The sequence below is a fragment of the Aspergillus ochraceoroseus genome, assembly GCF_002846915.1.
Source record: "Aspergillus ochraceoroseus IBT 24754 chromosome Unknown P175scaffold_1, whole genome shotgun sequence".
Classification (NCBI taxonomy): Eukaryota; Fungi; Ascomycota; class Eurotiomycetes; order Eurotiales; family Aspergillaceae; genus Aspergillus; species Aspergillus ochraceoroseus.
In genome coordinates this window covers 92,054-106,234 of record NW_024468476.1, presented here as the reverse complement: position 1 = coordinate 106,234, position 14,181 = coordinate 92,054, and the positions used below count along the sequence as shown (strand labels likewise).

General features: G+C 21.6%; 1 protein-coding gene across 1 annotated transcript; it reads right to left on the bottom strand.

Annotated features, from left to right (window-relative positions):
• Positions 1-966: 966 nt before the first annotated feature.
• On the bottom strand, positions 967-2,361 carry P175DRAFT_0527088 (phosphotransferase family protein; the record flags this gene model as incomplete). The annotated part of the gene is made up of 1 exon (XM_040899495.1): positions 967-2,361. The coding sequence occupies one exon, from the start codon at positions 2,359-2,361 to the stop codon at positions 967-969; it is 1,395 nt and encodes a 464-aa protein (XP_040755038.1).
• Positions 2,362-14,181: the final 11,820 nt, after the last annotated feature.

Here is a 14,181-nt window from a genome sequence, read left to right as displayed (position 1 = left end):
GTAACACAACAGTCTTCATTCTAATAGAATTCGGGGAGGAGGGCGAATAAAGTAAGATAAAAGGAGGGAGTTAGTACTAAGATAAGAGAAGGTTTATTCAATAATTTTCCTTGCTCTATTTGATATAGAATAAAATTTCAGGTAGTTAATATTATAAAGTATGAAGAGCCTTGATTTGATTGAAGCATATATTTCCCCTACATGTAAATATATCTCAGGGACTCTTCCATAGAAGTCTTTATCATTTACCTCCAAATAAGTGCATATTGAAGATGTTCAGATGGCTGAAGCTAGGTAGGGACGTCATTTCAACCCCTGCTATTTGTTGGCTTGACACTATTAAGAAAAAGTTTAACTTGCTATTTAATTCCATTTATATTAGATCTTCTGCCGGAATCTCAGCTGCAGTAGAGCTAATGATACCTTTTATTTCTATTCTCTTTATATTGGACGGTGTTTCGATAATTTTCTAAGGACTTCTCCGCATAGCTATAGAGTATATTCCACATTGTACTATACTATTAGAAGAGGCTTTTATTTTAGCTGATACTTAGTCGCGCAATCAACCTGACGGGCGAGGATCCTGATAAATCAACTTAAACTCATCGTGGTATTAGGCTGCTGTCGGATTTGCCTTGCTTGTTAAGATTCAAGCTGTTATATCAACCATCAATCTGTTAGGTTTATATATAACAGCAAAATCACAAATATATTAATACTTTGGCTTCATAAGCTACACTCATAACAATCTACATGTCAAACCCAGTGCAAGAACCAAAAATATGGAAAGGTAACTAAAATTAGGGTTATAGGTCATAGGATCAAGGGAGGCCGCCTGGAATGGATTTTCTGTTTGGACTTGCATTAGTTGCAGTAGTCGTGTCTGCTTGCTTCTTGGTCAGCCAGATTTAACTAAACTTTAAAAGTTGAAGACCAAGCCGAACATTTATATACATCTGCGCGTATCTAGATATTATCCCAATTATTCAGTACACGTTCCTCTCCTTCTTCCAACTTTCGCTGAACAAAGGGCCCCATGGCGTCCTTATCCTCGACACTCAAGTATGCCAGCCTCTTCTCTGTACATAGTAAAGACTCACGTTTGCTAAGAGGTGTGTCACCACCAAAAAGCCTTGCATCCATCATCGGCCAAACATCATCGAAAGCCCAGCTTTTACGTAGGCCATAGTGAAGCCAAAAATCTCCACTAGCCCAGCTTTCCTTCATTCTCCCAGAAAGCCGCTGCGCCTCTGTCAAATCACCACATGCAATAGAAGCATCCTCCTTGTTTTTAAGTGCTCGAAGAAACGTCTCTAGTCGGGGTTGATAGTGTTTTTGCCAATCGAACACTCCCGCAGGCCATTCTTCGGGCATCTGTAGTAATAGCCACCAGGGAGGAGAGAAAGTATATTCAAGAGGAGCAGCATATGTAAATTCCCAGTCAATGATCGCAACAATTTTCATATTCTGGTCAAGCAAGATATTTGAGGGACGAAGGTCATCGCAGAAGAGTTTAAATGGGCCAGAGTCAGCACTAATTCCAAGACCCTGAGACTCTGCTAGATTGCAGACTATTTTTCTTGCAGTATATTTTGCATTGCAATCCTCTATGGAACTGAAAGCATCGTTTCTTTGGGTCTTTAAATGCAAAAACTGGGTCTCAGCAAGAGCTTTGTTGTATGAAGATGTGGTTGCAAAGGTGGTTTGTGGGAGCATGGATGGTGGAAAGTTGCCTAACTGTACCAGCTCATTCATGTTCAGGGTCAGTGGTCTCACAGTTATTGCTCCATCATTATTTGTCATGCAACCAATTGATTCAAAAGAAGGCTTAGAGAGCTCCAAAAGAATACCCGCCACTTGGCTATAAAAATACTCAAGTTTGGACTCTTTAATATTTGGGTCCAAGAAAGGGCGATCACTTCTCTCATAATCTGGGGCACGTAGCGGCGTTGTAAGGTTGGAAAAATGTGTGATGTAATCCATCAAAATGAACGGGCCTAGGTCTGCAGGACTCTGATCCCTCATCCCATAGCTGATAATGCCGGGAACAGGAATCTTCGTATGTTTCTTAAGGTAGGTCATTATAGCAACCTCATTTCGAACTTTTTCTTCCGGAAATTTGACTTGACCAGGGCAAGGGAAGCGTAATAAAAAAGAAACATTATCTTCAAAGATTAACTGGAAGCAAAGATTAAATGAACCCATTCCTATAATCCGGGCACGGTCGGTTGCTCTTCCCCCAGGTCGATGGCTTTTCATGAAATCGGTAACCTGCAGGAGAACTTCTGGTTTCACGACTTTAGCCTTGAATTCCTCAAGCAATTTCTCGCAAGCATCCCAGGCAACATCGTCGTGGAACATTTTCATTTCCGCTGGTTGGGGTTGGAGTTGGAAGTCAAAAGTCGATGTTGTCTAAATTTAAAGGATAGTTAACTGGTTAGTTACATTGTCGGATATATGATGATCCTAGGGGTAGCTCAATGGAAGCAGGTGATCGGATGAATTGATATATGGGCTTACAGCTCGGCATGGGTAGAAAAAAACTCCGCGTGGGTAGAACTCTAGAATAGATTAACTCTTGGCATGGGTAGAGATTCTACCTATAATAAGGTTGGCCTATACTAGCTCTACCTATAATAAGCTATTTATCTAACTATAATAAGATCTTATTTAAAATTACTTACTATTATACTAAAATTTACTATTATTATTTTATATTATTAATATAAAGACTAATTTTAGTTAAAAAAAAAATAATAAATAATACTAGTATTAAAATTATTATTATTATAATTAATTTTTATTAAATATATATTTATTACTAGTATATTAAAAGTAATAAATATTTTATTTATATTAAATTTATACCTTAATAATAAGAGATAAGCTTATTATAGATAAAGAATTAATTTCTACCTATAATAAGATTAAACTATACTAGCTCTACTTATATTAAGGTCTAGAGTTTATTATAGGTAGAACTAGCACCATGCTAGTTCTACCTATATGGAGTTTTTTTCTACCCACGCCAAGCTGTATCCCCTTGATATATATATATGTTAGGGGGGTTGTGTACTTACATAAGGCCTTAATATAGGGTTTTAACCCCCCTTTACTTATTAAGTATATTATAGGATACCCCTTTAATTTAATATACTTCCTTAAGTTTAAAGAATTTTATCTAGTTTAAACCTATAATTAAGTAATTTAAGATACTATCTTTATGTAAGCATCTCGCTGGCGAGGCGCTTGGGTATAGATAGTGTTGGTAAAGGAAGCAAAGCTACACATAGTACAAGGATAGTAGGAAGGTATTAGAAGTAATAAAATAAAGTACTTGCCTCTTAGTATTTTAGGGGGTTATTATATTATTATTTATATTATCTAGTTAAGTTACTAATATAGTATAGGTAAGTTAATTATTATTATTCTTTTAAATATTTTTAATTACTTAGTATATAATTTAATATATAATTATATATTATATAATTATTATAATAATTACTTTTTCTTTCTTTAATAGTATATTTATATACTATATATACTATACCTAATCTAGATTAGTATCCTATTAAGAGAGAGCTAGTCCTAGTTAGTATAATATAATCTATTTTTTTATTTAATATTAAAGATAATAATAATATATATAATATTATTTTTATTAATTATACTTTATTAAATAAAATATAAATAATATTATATTTTACTTTAAATAAAATAATAAATAAAAATAAATAATTTACTAAATATACTAGTAATAAATAAAGATATTATTATAATATAAATATTATAGGAAAATACTTCTTTATATATATATTTCTTAATTTAATCTATATTTTAAAAAGTCTTTTTTAATAAGTTAATATATTATTCTAGATAGATTATTATTATTTATATATTATAATAATAACTAATTATTTATAGATCTTATAATTTTTTTTAAGTATTTTTTATTAAATATTATACTAGCTATATTCTTATAAAAAAAAGTCTATTTTACTACTATTATTTCCTTTTTTATAAATATTTTTATTCTAGTAATATAAGTTTATTATACTAATTATTTATAAATTCCTATATTAAATCTTTCTATATTTATACTAATTATAGTACCTATAATCTTTATTACTACTAGTATATTTCTTATAATTCTTATTATTATTATTTTATTATCTAGCAGGATTATATTCCTTATATCCTCTATAGCTATAGCTACTCCTAGTATTATAGTAACTCCTATTACCTCTCTCTCTACCTCTTCTACTATAATAACTCTAGCTACTCCAGCTACTATTATTACGCCAGCTCCTATTATTATGCCAGTCCCTATTATTCTTATTACTACTATAGCCCTAGCTACTCTAACTATTCTAACTACCTCTACTAGCTTGGCTGCTATTATATGGATACTATATTACCTATATTATACTAAGTCTTAATAGTATAAAGATAATAATCCTATAGAAGCCTATTCCTATATATATTTAAACCTAAGATAGTAATATATTTAATATATTTACTTATATAAAAAGTACTTCTTTATTATCTTACTTATATATATTAGTCTTAAGAAGATTTAGATAATATTTAGTAGAATAATAAGTATAGTAGTCTATACCTAATAAATCTATACTATTAAGATTTTTATTTATTTATTACCTTAAGACTAAGGACTAGATAAAGTAATTATTATAATCTATTAACTATAACCTATTTTACCTACTTAATATATAGCATGTTAAGAGTAGTATAATAGAGTTAAAAAATAATAATAAAAAAGTTTAAAATAATTATAATAATTAAAGAGTTTACTAATATTATAATACTAGTATTTATTATTTTTATTCTTTTATAATAAAATTAAATTATTTTCTTAAAATTTCTTAATATTTATAGTATACCCTTATTAAATCTTAAAATTTAGTAAGAAAAAGAGAAAGAATAATATTATTAATATATTTTTATAATCTTTTTAATTTTTTAATTCTATTAATCTATTATTTTTTATATTTTACTTATTTATAATATTTTACTAGTACCCTACTTATATCTTATTTTTATAGTAGTGTCATGGAGGGCAGGCGGGCAGTAGGTGTAGCTAATAGTAGGGTGTATATTCAGGCTATCTATATACAAGTATAATAGGTAGGAGTTAGGTCAGGATAAGAATATAGCTTAAAGAGCTATAATAAGATTAGGAGTAATATAATTTAAATATAGAAATAAAGATAGATAATTAAGGTAGTGTCACGGCAACCACGTGACATGCAACCACATGCCGAACCACATGCTGAACCATATACCCAGTAACTAAGGGTAATCAGGAGAATAGTAATATTTGAGTTGCCTATACTATACTAGTAACTTAATTAGATAATATAAATAATAATATAATAACCTTTAAAATATTAAGAGGCAAGTACTTTATTTTATTACTTTTAATATCTTCTTATTATCCTTATACTTTATATAGCTTTACTCTCTTTATTAATATTATTTATACCTAAGTACCTTACTAGTAAGATACTTATAATTTAAAGTACTTCCCTAATTAAGTAAAATAATATAATAAGTATAAGAAGGACTACTTACTCTTCCTTTTAAGAAATAATAGATCTAAATTTTATAAAATCTATAACTATAGTTCTAGAAATTATTATTAAGAAAGGTTTAATAGTACTAGTAACTCTCTAATACTAACCTATTAAGTTAATAAAAGATAATAAGCTATAATATATAGCCTAATATATAGTATAAATTATATAAATAGGTAGGGAGAAAGTGCTTAAATCTAAGTTCTTTAAGATATAAAATCTAAAGAAACTTGGTATCTTCTTAAAAGATCTCTAAAATTACTTTAGATTATAGGGAAAACTTTATAAGAGTAATATAGTTAAGATTTATTATATTATAGATTATTTAAAAAATAATATAAAGTAAGTATAATACTTTAAGTATAAAGTAAATTCTAAAGAACTTACTTATATAAAATTTATTAAGTTCCTGTAGAACTTTCTAAAATTAAAGAAAGATTATAGATAGATAATAGTTTACTAGCTCCTATATATAAAATAAGGACTATAATAGAGTATATAAATCTTAATAATTTAGATAGAAAAATTTATTCTAATAATTAAAGCTAATTTTAAAAGATTTCTCTACTAGCTAGCTATTTAAATAGCCTAGCCTGAATTATATAAAAAAATCTAGTAAAATATAATAATATTATAAAATCTAGCTAAAGTTACTAAACTAGAAGTAAGATATAAGAAACTTTAGAAATAAAAGAAATAGGAAAAATTAAATAAGATATAACTAAATTAATCCTTAGGATCTTATATATTGAAGAATAACTTAAGAAAGAGAAAGAAAAATAATAATAAAATAATAAATTTTTAACTAAATAAATTCTAGTAGAAAGAATTAAAGAAGGAATAATAAAATTACTAGAATTAATAAAAAAAAGGCTAATATTATTAGTATAATTAAATTAATTATATTATAAAAAAATATTCCTAGTATAGAAAAGGTATTAAGGGGATAGAAGAATTAGAGAATTAAAATTAATAATAATTAAATATTTTAGAATTTCTAGTACTCTAATAAAATAAAGAGGTACTAGTAAGATTTTTTCTAGTTATTATAGCTATTCTAGTAGGTAAGAAATAGGTTATAATAAGGGTACTTATAAATACTAGAGTAAATAAGAACTTTATTTCTTATTATTTTTTAGCTAAAGAAGGAATAAATCTTAATAAAATAAAGATAAAATAATTTATATATTTTATTAATAACTTAATAATATTATACTATATAAGATTTTAAATAAAGAGTTAAATTATAAATAGCCTTAATAAAATTAAAGAATTTAATATAGAATATTATATAATAAATTTAGAAGAAAAAGAATATTAATTAATTCTAGAATATAATTAATTAAGCCTAGTTAATCTTAATATCTCTTTAATAGTAAATATCTAGTACTACTAAGAAAAGAAATTAAAGATTAAAATTAAATTATCTAAGTAATTTAAGAGTATAATAAGATAAGGATTTATTATATTAATCTTAAGCTAATTATATAATAATAGTAGTATAATAAGGGCTCTCCCTAAATATTATAAAGAATAAAAATTAGTATTTTTAAAGAAAGAGGTAGAAGTACTTCTCTTTAAAAAAGCTAGTTATAATATACTATTAATTACTAGTATAGTATTATTAATAGGCTAGCTATATAATATATTAAGAATAAAGTTAGTAATCTTAAGGGAGTATATTAATTAAATATTAGAAAAAAAATAAATCTAGCCCTTAATAAGTATAATAGGCATGCTAGTACTTTTTATATAAAAGATTAATAAATTATTATAATTTTATATAAATTATAGGGGCCTAAATATAATTATTATTAAGAATTAATATTTTCTCTTATAAATTAATAAATTAATAGATTAACTAGTTAGAGCTAAATAATTTATTAAATTAGATTTATAAAATACCTATTACTAGATTTATATTTATTAAAATAATAAGTAAAAGATAGTATTTTATATAAGATATAAATATTATAAATATTTAATTATATTTTTTAAATTATATAATATTCTAGCTATCTTTTAAGTATATATTAATAAAATAATAAAAGAGATTCTAGATAAATTTTATATAATATATTTAAATAATATTTTAATTTATTTATAAATAGAGAAAGAATATAAGTATTATATTAATAAAATATTATTATATCTTTAAAAATATAATCTTTATATAAAATTTTTAAAATATAACTTTTACTAAAAAGAAGTATATTTCCTTAATTTTATTATAAAAATTAAAGAAATTTAAATAAATCTTAAGTAAGTATATATTATAGGTAACTAGCTAGAACTATACTTATTTTATAATATTTAAGTATTTTTAGAATTTATAGAATATTTTTAAAGATTTATTTACTAGTATTCTAAGATTACTATTCTACTAAGTAATATATTAAAGAAAATAATAAAGGGGAGAAAGAATAGTCCCTTTAAAATAATAAAAAATAATTAAAATATCTTTAAGGTATTAAAGCAGGTATTCTCTAGACTTCTAGTATTATAATATTTTAATCTAGAATAAAAGATATTTCTAGTAACTAATATATTAGATTTTATAATTATAAGAATCTTAATATAATATAATAATATCTAGTTTATAAAAATATAATATATTACTTAATAATTTATAACTTTTTACTTAAGAAAGTTAATTAAGGTAGAAAAAAAGTATAAAACTTATAATTAAGAATTATTAGCTATAATAAAATACTTTAAGATATAATATTATTATTTTAAAAATAATTTATATATAATATATATATAGATAAATTATATAAATTTAAAATATTTTTATATTATTAAAATTTTAAATTAATACTAGACTAGATAGACTAAATTCCTAGTAATATATGATTTCTAGATTAAATATTAGTTTAGTAGCCTTAATCTAGCTAATATATTTTTAAGATAAAAGGATTATAAACCTACTTAATAAGATATAATTAAAGAACTCTTATTTATACTTTAGGTAAAGCTAGGAGGTTTATAGAATAATTAAGATAGAAATAAGATAGTAGCTTCCTAAAAGATCCTAATTATATAGTTAAAAGATCTAGAACTTTTAATTTAAAGAATACTAGTATAAAGAATAGCTAGTAATAAATAAATTTATAAAATATTATTAATTATTCTATAAAACTTATTTTAAAAGATATAATATAGGAATATCTATATAAGTTAAATTTAGAATAATACTAGTAAGGAATACTTAATATACTAGAGATATATTTAAATAATAGGGAAACTACTTAAATAAGAAGTAATAAAGTAATTTAAGAATAATATTAAATAAAGATAAATTTATAAGAATAAATAATATATTAATAATAATAGGCTAGTATAATATAATAAGATTATTTATATTTCTTTTAATTAAATAATATATTAAGAATTATTAAGAATATATTATAATAATTTATATATAGATTATTTTAATTAAGAAAAGATATTAAATCTTATTAAATAAAAATTTTACTAGAATATTCTATAATATAATATTAAGAAGTATATAAAGAGCTATTTAATTTACTAGAAAATAAAGATATTTAAATAACTTTTATTAGGCTAGTTTATAAAACTCTTAGTACTAGAATACTTTTAGTAGGATTTAACTCTAGATTTTATTATAGGCTTACTACTATTAATATAAAAGGGGTGCATGTATAATACTATTTTAGTAATTATAGATTAATATATTAAGAGAGCTAAATATTTCCTAATAATAGAGAATATTAATACTAAGGAGCTAGCTAATATATTTATAAAAAAGATTATACTTAAAATAAGAGTATTAAGAAGTCTAGTAAGTAATTATAGTTTATTCTTTACTAGTAAATATTAGATCTAGCTATATTAAGGGCTTTAAGTTAAAGAATAACTAAGTATTATATTCTATCTATAAATAGATAGCTAAATAGAATATTAAAACTAGATATTAGAGACTTATTTAAGGACCTATATTAGTTACTAATAAACTAATTAGATAAACTAGCTAGGTATAGTAGAATTTATATATAATAATATAAAAAATATATTATTAGGGATGTTCCCTTATAAGATATAATATAATTACTAGCTAGTATTATTTAAGCTTGCTAATATTAGGGACTCTAGCATGATTATAGTAATAAGAGAATAATTTAATTAACTATAAGTAAAATATTATTAGCTAGAAGAGAGCCTGTATTATATTACTAAATAATAAGTAAGAAATTATAATAGGAGATATTATCTAACTAAATATTATATAGGTTAATAAGTACTACTATTTATAAAGAATATCTATATATAAAGGCCTAGTAAAAAACTAGATATTAAATATAAAGGGCTATTTAAAATAATTAAGATAATAAGCTAATAAATATACTATCTATAATTATTTAGATTATATAAGAAAATCTACCTAGTCTTTTATATATTATTTCTTAAGAAATAGAATATAAGAGATAGTAATTTACTAGTATTACTCTAGTTAATTATTATTAATAATAAGAAAGAATAGGAGGTAGAATAGATTATTATATAATAAAAGTTATATAGTAAAGACTAATATTTAGTTAAATAAAAAAAATAGCTAATATATAAGAATACTTAGTAATTAATAAAAGATTTAGAAAATATATAAGATATTCTAAATAAGTTTTATTATATAAATAAGATATAGGTAAGATATTAGTAAAATATTATAAAATAGTAAAATATAAAAATAATAAATTAATAGGATTAAGAAATTAAAAAGATTATAAAGATATATTAATAGTATTATTCTTTTTTTTTTTTTTATTAGATTTTAAGATTTAATAGGAGTATATTATAAGTATTAAAGAATTTTAAAAAAATAACTTAATTTTATTATATAAAAATAGAAATAATAAAGTACCTATATTATAATATTAGTAAATTTCTAATTATTATAATTATTTTAAACTTTTTTATTATTATTCTTTAATTTTATTATACTATCCCTAACATGCTATATATTAAGTAGGTAAAATATATTATAGTTAATAGATTAAAGTAACCTCTTTATCTAGTCCTTAGTCTTAAGATAATAGATAAAAATCTTGGTAGTATAAGCTTATTAGGTATAGGCTGTCATGCCTGCTATCTTACTAGATATTACCTAAATTTTCTTAAGACTAATCTATATAGGTAGGATAATAAAGAAGTACTTTTTATATAAATAGATATATTAAGTATATTACTATTCTAAGTTTAGGTATATATAAGAATAAGTTCTTATAAAATTATTATTTATATATTATTAAGACTTAGTATAATATAGATAATATAGTATCCATATAATAATAGCTAGGCTAGTAGAGATAATTAAAATAGTTAGAGTAATTAGGGCTATAGTAATAGTAGGAATAATAGGAGCTAGCATGATAATAGGAGCTAGTATAATAATAGTAGCAAGAGTAGCTAGAGTTATTATAATAGAAGAAGTAGAAGAAGAGGTAGTAAGAGTTACTATAATATTAGGAGTAGTTATAGAGGATAAGGGGGATATAGTCTTACTAGATAATAAAATAATAATAATAGGAATTATAAAAGATATACTAGTAATAATAGGGATTATAAATATTATAATTAATATAAGTATAGGGGGGTTTACTATAAGAGCTTATAAATAGTTAGTATAATAAACCTATATTACTAGAATAAAGATATCTATAGAAAAAAAAATAATAGTAGCTAAATAAGCTCTCTTTTATAGAGATATAGCTAGTATAATATTAAATAAAGGATATTTTAAGAGAGTTATAAGATTTATAATATAATTAGTTATTATTATAATATTTAAGTAATAATAACCTATTTAGTATAATATATTAATTTATTAGGAGAGATTTTTTAAAATATAGATTAGACTAGGAAGAATATATATAAAAAAGTATTCTTCTATAATATTTATATTATAATAATATTTTTATCTATTATTAATATACCTAGTAAACTACCTACTTTTATTTATTATTTTATTTAAAATAAAATATAATACTATTTATATCTTATTTAATAAAATATAATTAATAAAAATAATATTATATATACTATTATTATTTCTAGTATTAAATAAAAAAGTAGATTATATTATACTAATTAGGACTAGCTTCTTCTTAGTAAAGTATCAAGCTAGATTAGGTATAGTATATATAGCGTGTAGACATGCTACTAAAGAGAGGAGAGATAATTATTATAGTAATTATATAATATATAACTATATACTAAATTATATACTAAACTATATATCTAGTAATTAAAAATAATTAGGAAAATAGTAATATTTAAGTTACCTATACTATACTAGTAACTTAACTAGGTAATATAAATAGTAATATAATAACCCTTAAAGTACTAAGAGGCAAGTACTTTATTTTATTACTTCTAATACCTTTTTACTATCCTCATACTCTGTGTAGCTTTGCTCCCTTTACTAATACTACCCATACCTAAGCACCTCGCCAGTGAGATGCTTACAGGTAGAATCTAACTAGATAAATATATAACTATACTATAATAGTATCCCCTCTCTTAAGTTAAGTTCTAGTAAAGTATTCTTAAAATCTAGGCTTTTTAGGATAGTAGTAATAAAAAATAGTAATATATTTAATAATATTCTCTAAATAGCTAGCAAGAATTTTAATAATTATAAGATATTTAACTTACTTAATAATATATTTTAAATATAAGTAATTATCTTAGCTATAATAATTCTAGTAAGAATTAATTACTTCCTTAATTTTCTATTCTTTAATATTATTAATTTTAATATATAAGAATTTAATTTCCTCTTATTTAAATAGTAAGTTTTTAATAGTTAAATATAATAATTTAATATAAAATACTAAATATATTTTTATATTCTTAAATAAATTTAATTTATAAATATAAAGACTAATAATCCTTCTAATAAAAAAAAATCTAGATTTTTCTAATCTAATTTTTTTTAAAGATATAAAATTATAATATTTTTAATATTTAATTAGATTAATTAGTTTTTAATATAGTATCTAGTAAGATAATATTTCTAATTAATATAATATTTATAGCAGGCTTAAGTAATAATTATAATAATATAATAATATTCTTATATCTATTTTATAATTAGAGTAAATTAATAAGTATTATAAATTTATAAGTAATAATTAAGTAAAATAGGCTTAAATCCTATATAAAGATTAAAATTATATAAAATAAAAAATAAGAAATATCTAGTAATTTTAAAACTAGTATTATTAATAATAAATTTTATTATAAATAGCTATTTAGCCTAATTATCTTATAAATAGTTAATATAAACTTATAAATATTATTTTAAAATAATATTTATATATTTAATTTATTTATTAATCTTAGAATAATAAGTAATAGATAAGAGTAATCTTATTTTTAGAATATAGTTTAAATATATCTAGAATATTAATATAAACTAGAATCCTTAATTAAATATAATAATTTAAAAAATCTATAAAATCTTTAAATATAGTTTTAGAATAAGTAAGTAGTTCTCTTAATATTATAAGTATTATTATAAGAAATATAATATTAAAACTTTATTAATTAGTTAATTATTATTATAATAGTATTAAAGCCTAAACTTTAGAATAAATATATAATAAAATTAATAAATATATTTTTCTAGGAATCCTTAAATATAAGTAAGGAATAGAATATATCTTAATATCTATTTTAATAGAATATAAATTATTTATAAGTTGTTACAGCAACCACATGACATGCAACCACATGCCGAACCACATGCCAAACCACATGCCCAGTAACTAAGGGTAATCAGGAGAATAGTAATATTTAAGTTACCTATACTATACTAGTAACTTAACTAAGTAATATAAATAATAATATAATAACTCTTAAAATATTAAGAGATAAGTACTTTATTTTATTATTTTTAATATCTTCTTACTATTCTTATACTTTATATAGCTTTATTTTCTTTATTAATACTACTTATATTTAAGTACCTTACTAGTAAGATACTTATAATTTAAAGTACTTTCTTAATTAAGTAAAGTAATATAATAAATATAAAAAGAATTACTTATTCTTTTTTTTAAAAAATAATAGATTTAAATTTTATAGAATCTATAATTATAGTTTTAAAAACTATTATTAAGAAAGATTTAATAATACTAGTAACTTTCTAGTACTAATCTATTAAATTAATAAAAAATAATAAATTATAATATATAGTTTAATATATAATATAAGCTATATAAATAAGTAGAAAGAAAGTATCTAAATTTAAGTTTTTTAAAATATAAAATTTAAAAGAACTTAATATCTTCTTAAAAGATTTTTAAGATTATTTTAGGTTATAAGAAAAACTTTATAAAAATAATATAATTAAAATTTATTATATTATAAATTATTTAAAAAATAATATAAAGTAAGTATAATATTTTAAATATAAAATAAATTTTAAAAAACTTATTTATATAAAGTTTACTAAATTTTTATAGAATTTTTTAGAACTAGAGAAAAATTATAAGTAAATAATAATTTACTAGCTTTTATATATAAAATAAGGATTATAATAGAATATATAAATCTTAATAAT